Genomic DNA, 5744 nt, shown 5'->3' with positions numbered 1-5744 from the left:
ATAACTTTCGTTTAGATAACTAAGGCTAAATATCGTTCTATCGTAAATTCACTATTTACGTTACGTAGTGTCGTACCGGTTCTATCGCGAAACTTCAACAGGTCATAACTTCTTCGTTATAACTCGGATTTCCGCATTCTTTATATATCTGGAATCCTTGTCATGACCACTACAACCTAGTTAAGATAATTCATTCTAAATAATCTTTTTTATCAAAAAGTAACTTTTGATGCTTATCGTCTCTAAATTGACTAGCTCGGATCTACGGGCGTTATAGGAATCGACACCAAATCAATGAAGTATCTCTCGCTGAACGGATTCAGGACACACCTATGGTAAACCCTCAAAGCACTCACAGAATGTTCATACACAGTCTCAACCTCCAATAGGTAATCTAGAGTACTGGGAGCATCACAAAACTTCTTGCTAAGCACAAGAGATACAAAGGATTGGGTAGCACCCGAATCAAACAACACATGAGCAGTCGTACCATTGACTAAAAAGGTCCCTATACAAGATCATATTTAACATGAGCAAAAATAAGGAAAGAAACAAATGATATGAATAAGTCACGTACCAGTAACCACCTTTGGTGTTGTGTGAGTCTCATCGATGGTCATCTGAAATGCCCTTCTCTTCACCACAAGTCCCTCTGCCTTCCCCTAGCGACCAACAATAATCCTCAAGGTGGATAGTGCAGGCGCTGCCGTTCCTGCTAATCCCATACAATCATCCTTTTTATCACCGATTTGATTGCAATGAAAACAAATCAGAGCACTCTAGGGGGATGTCCCTACTCATATGGCCTAGCTGACCACAACTAAAACATCATGAATATGCCCCACTGTGCAGCTTGTCGCACTTGCCATCACGGATCCGACCCTGTTGGCCTCTGGTGCGTGAATCTGAATTCTTGGGCCTCTTATCCTGGTCTACTACTATCTGCACCTGCTCTGGCTTGCGCTTTGTCTAAAGCTCCAGCTCAATCTCCCACTCACAGGCCTTCTCAATCATATCATTTAGGGTCTTGAACCCCAAAAAGCTCACAAACTCCTTGATATCATCTCTCAACATATCATGGTATCTTGTATTCTTCATCTCCTCAATTTACAGCGTACTGCGTAATCGACATAGTCCTCTCATGGAACATGGCAGTAATCTCTACCACAATCTCAATAGTTTGGAGAATGTCACTTTAGTACGTAAAAATTAGATCTTGAATGTTTGGGAGCTTGATATGGATAAAGTTGGAAACTTTGTCCATCTAAACATCCTATTGGATAAAGTTGGAAACTTTATTCATTATGGAGATAATAGGAACCTAATTTGAGTATTAGATGGTTAGTCTTTGATCATTAAGTGCTAATAAGAAGCTAGGGTTTGGCTATGGGCTTCATTAAGGCATGCAAAAGCTTAAAGTTGTCGACTTTATCAGTTAAGACCTTCCCATGACTTAGATCTGAGTATTGGACGTTGTATCATTAAGGATTAAGTGCTTAAAATGAGTTTTTGAGGTCCCTGTGATTACGCCCTATGTAAATCGGAGTACGCAACGTGTACAACTTCTTGGTCCCTTTTTTTCCTTTTCTGTGATTCTCGAGTACGCAGTGCATAATAGGGTGGTACGCATGGCGTACTCACCATACAACCATTTTTGGGCCTTGGGTCCTTTTCAGTTTGGCATGGTTAGATGGGTCAAGTAAATGAAGGGTAAAATAATATTTTACCTCTTAGAATGATAGAATATGGTTGGACATTTGATTATGGGTTATTTCCTAATTATTGATTAGGGGTGATTCTAGATATTTTTAGTGTGAGGAGCCTTGTAGCAGCTGCACATGTGCGATTCAGATATCTTCGGATTGAGGTGAGTCTTCTCACGATGTTTAGCGGGTCAAAGACAGCAATGGAGGCTCATTGATTATGTTCATTGGATGCTAGATGTCTGTGTAACTCTTGCATGTATTGTATATGTTTGTATGTGTACCGGGCAGGGCCTGATGAATGTGTTGGGCAGGGACCATGACATGTTAGGGTTACTGGGCGGGGCCGATGGATGTCGGACGAGGCCAATTGTATGTATGGTATGTGGTTATGGTTTCAAGTATTTTCAGTTTGATAGAGAAGGGTCCGACGTGACTGCACAACATCCCCCGAAGTTTTGGCTAATCATGGTTTTATTAATCTAATGTTTAATTGATTTAATCACTTTGGTTGGTTTTGGAACTACTTAATTGTAAGACTTATTGTTTTGAAAATAAAAATCTCACTCTTAATTTTTGGGACGTTACTTGTTGGTCGTGGGTCGGCGGGTTTACGTGTCAGAAAAGCTCAATCTAGGCACGACTCATATAAATATTTCTGCCGTCTTGCTCAACCTAACCAGAATTAGTCATAAATAGGTCAACTGTGTCACCCGTTTACATATATGGGATTGTGGGTCAGAATCGGGTTCGTGGGTCTAGGAAAAAATCTAAATATCACATATTTACTAGTTAATTCTTACTCTCTAAACTATGTAATAAATATATATATATTTTTTTTTAATCTAATAAAATAAACGGGTTTGCTAGTCAACCCGTGAAATTATATACAAACCCGAACAAGACCCTTATCATAAACGATAAACAAGTTGACCAGTTAGAAAAACTTAACCAAAATCCGTTTATATACAAACCCGAACAAGACCCTTATCATGTCAAAGATTCCCAACGGTACATTACTGAACACCAAGATATGTGCATTGAAGGTATATATGTGTATTGAAGATACCTTTATCTTTTTTTAAAAAAACCTTGCATTTTATTTTCAAAGTTTAATTAAATAAACATAAAGGAAAAGATATCAAGATCCAAGAGGTATACTTTGTTGGCACTATACATTTAATAACAAAGCCTAGTGCAGGTCGGTTGATTTTATGGAATTTTATATTAAATTTAGGATTACCCCCATCTATATATATAAACACACCAGACGAATTTTCTTAAACACTCAATAACACAAACACATTAAAAACATACACAAATGGATGCACTAAAATCTCTTCACTGTGAATTCATGATTATGAAAGCTAAAAACATCCAAGTTACCAACTCCAATGGTTACTTGTTTGTTAGATGCTATCTTGATGCTGGAAACAACAAAAGAGTGCGTTTGGATAGCGGAGAAGTGTCTCAATATGGAGAATTTTCTTCGAACGAATCATTCTCCTTGGATTGCATAGGGACGAAGCAATCCACAGACATGATCATTCATGGAACAATTGTCTTGGAGCTTCGCTGGAGGAGAAATACAGCTTCCATGTTTAGAGGGTCGCAACTGCTGGGAAAAACTGAGGTATCATGGAGGGATGTTTTTGAGTCGCCAAACATGGAAATGGAGAGATGGGTGATGATGAAATCAAAGAAAAAAGATGTTAAAACGCCTTCTGTTCGTATAGCCATGAAGATTGAAACACCTTTTGGTTGTGGAGAGGATTTGGTAGAAATTAGGAAGAGGAGGAACAAATGGGACGAAAGATGTGCATGCTGTCATGGCGATTGCTGTAACAGTACATGTCTAGATGGTGAGCTTTTTGCCATTGGGGCTGCTTTGGATGCTTTCTAGAGGGATGTCTTGTTAGTTTTAATGTAAATGGAGTAGGCGTTTTTTTCTTGATTTTTTCATTCCGGCGGCTTAATGTTCACGGACAACTTTTTGTAGTCAACTAATAATAGATATATCCCGAATCACCTTTGGAATCATATGATTTTAGCTTTTATCATTTGTTTATTAATGCATTAACAATTATCTTAATCACATGATAAACATCTCACTTGAATCATTGTTTAGAAACACAACTCTTTGAACATCAAGATTATATTTGATTAAGTTTCGAATACCTTGTTTCCACAGTCGGTTTAAAACAACGGACACTCGAGAAATAGTTCAACACGTTTGTTTTTCTAATAGTATTTTGTGAAATCAAGATTCTGGTCACTACTTTAAATGATCTTAGAGATAAAATTGTGGAAACTCAATTTCCTAAAATAAATTTATGAAATAATACGTGCTTAAATAGGTATTTGAATTTTTTTAGTTATTTTTTTGTCAAGGAAGCCGATTGAAAATCGGAGATTAGGCATCTAGTTCTTCTGCACTTCAAAAAGGTCGAAATTCAAGTCTTAGCCATACGTGGAACTCATATTAAAGTAGCGGTTTTTTTAATAAAAAATCATCATCAAAAAACCTTTCTGGATGCTCCAAGTTATGTAATATCCTCTAAAATATAGTTTTATGCTGTACTTAAATCAGAATCCATTTTGCTTTAGGAACACAAGTCTTAAAATGCATGCTTTGAGAAGTTATACATCAAATTTTAGGGAATTGGACCTTAAGAATAACTATTGGAATAATACAAGCGATATAATAATGAACCAATATAGTATATTGAGCTAAGATATGATATTATGTTTATAAATTCCATACGAAGACAATGGTTAAATTTATGAAAGTTTTATATAAACATAGCGGGTAAACGGACAACTAGCTACCTCATAACCTTTTTTGGGTATCGAAATTAATTCTTTTAAAAACAACATTTACAGATCATTGGATCATAACATTATTATGCATGACATGTTGTACTCTATTGAGGAGTTATACAACATTTGGTGCAAAGAAACAAAAAGTTTCAAATGGAAAAGATATTATATAATGTTTACAAAGTAAATATGAAGTTGTGTTTTCTCAAACCTTGCATTTGAAAAAAAGTTACTCCAACCCAATACTATATTTCATATCAAATATAGTCTTGGTGACCGGTCTATAATCAAATGTAGTGTTATATTATTCATTAACATTAAGCATGATGTTAAAGTTTCACTAGTGTTTTATATGATGAAAAACTTCTTAGGATGTATATTGCATTATCATCAATATAAATCGACACACAAGTTACACAAAGTACCATACAATGTATAGAATAAACAAAATAAGACTATAGTAAATAAACAACGTTCAACACACCACCTCAGTTGGAGCAGAGAGCTCACAGATGTTCAAACTGCTCCAGATGTCCAGAAATAGATGTATAAGATATATCTTTCTAAAAATATATGCAAACTGATGAGTCGACGATATGTGTAACGCACAAACCTAACCAATTGCAACACGTTCCCTCATAAAATGCAAATCAATTTCTACATGTTTGGTTCTTTGTTATTGAACTAGGTTAGACTCTAAGTATAAGGCACTCACATGGTCACTAAAAAAACAATTGATATAGAAGAGAATGGACATTATAACTCTGGAAGCAGTTGTCAAAGCCAAGATGCAACACTCGTTTTCAAGAATGAATCAGTCGAAGACTTATAGGGGTCAAAGATAAGCTTTTTAGAGAAAACCATATGCCACGATGTTGTGCATGGAATGATGTGACATGGCATGGCATTAGATGGAAGGCATATATTGTTGGACACCATGACGTGGCAAGAAGGATGCGACGACGGGGTGGTTGTTGCAGCCCAAACCCATTACTTTTATGGTTTTTCCCATATTTAAGGCCAGTAACCCCAAGATTAGGGCATCCTCTTCAGCCTCTGAGCCCTTGATCTTAAGGTTGTTTTCTTGATTTGGTGAAGCTTATGATAGGAGGAACTTCTTCTTGGTGTACGGAAGTAAATAACTAAGTGTAGATCCATCGTCTTCTTTAAGTTTCTGATCTCTGGTCATATAAGACTTGCACCGTGACCGTAATCTTTTGA

The 5744-nt window shown here is 36.5% G+C and overlaps 1 protein-coding gene across 1 annotated transcript; it reads left to right on the top strand.

Annotated features, from left to right (window-relative positions):
• The first annotated feature begins 3024 nt into the window (after positions 1 to 3024).
• LOC111915160 (uncharacterized) lies at positions 3025 to 3606 on the top strand. The gene has a single exon (XM_023910837.1). The coding sequence runs from the start codon at positions 3025 to 3027 to the stop codon at positions 3604 to 3606; it is 582 nt and encodes a 193-aa protein (XP_023766605.1).
• Positions 3607 to 5744: the final 2138 nt, after the last annotated feature.

The sequence above is a fragment of the Lactuca sativa genome, chromosome 5, assembly GCF_002870075.4.
Source record: "Lactuca sativa cultivar Salinas chromosome 5, Lsat_Salinas_v11, whole genome shotgun sequence".
Taxonomy (NCBI): domain Eukaryota; kingdom Viridiplantae; phylum Streptophyta; class Magnoliopsida; order Asterales; family Asteraceae; genus Lactuca; species Lactuca sativa.
The sequence above is the reverse complement of the archived record's forward strand: the minus strand, read 5'-3'. Positions and strand labels throughout refer to the sequence as shown.

What these genes read in the sequence shown, in the direction of transcription:
- LOC111915160 (XM_023910837.1), top strand. Translation starts at nt 3,025, where the DNA reads ATGGATGCACTAAAATCTCTTCACTGTGAATTCATGATTATGAAAGCT.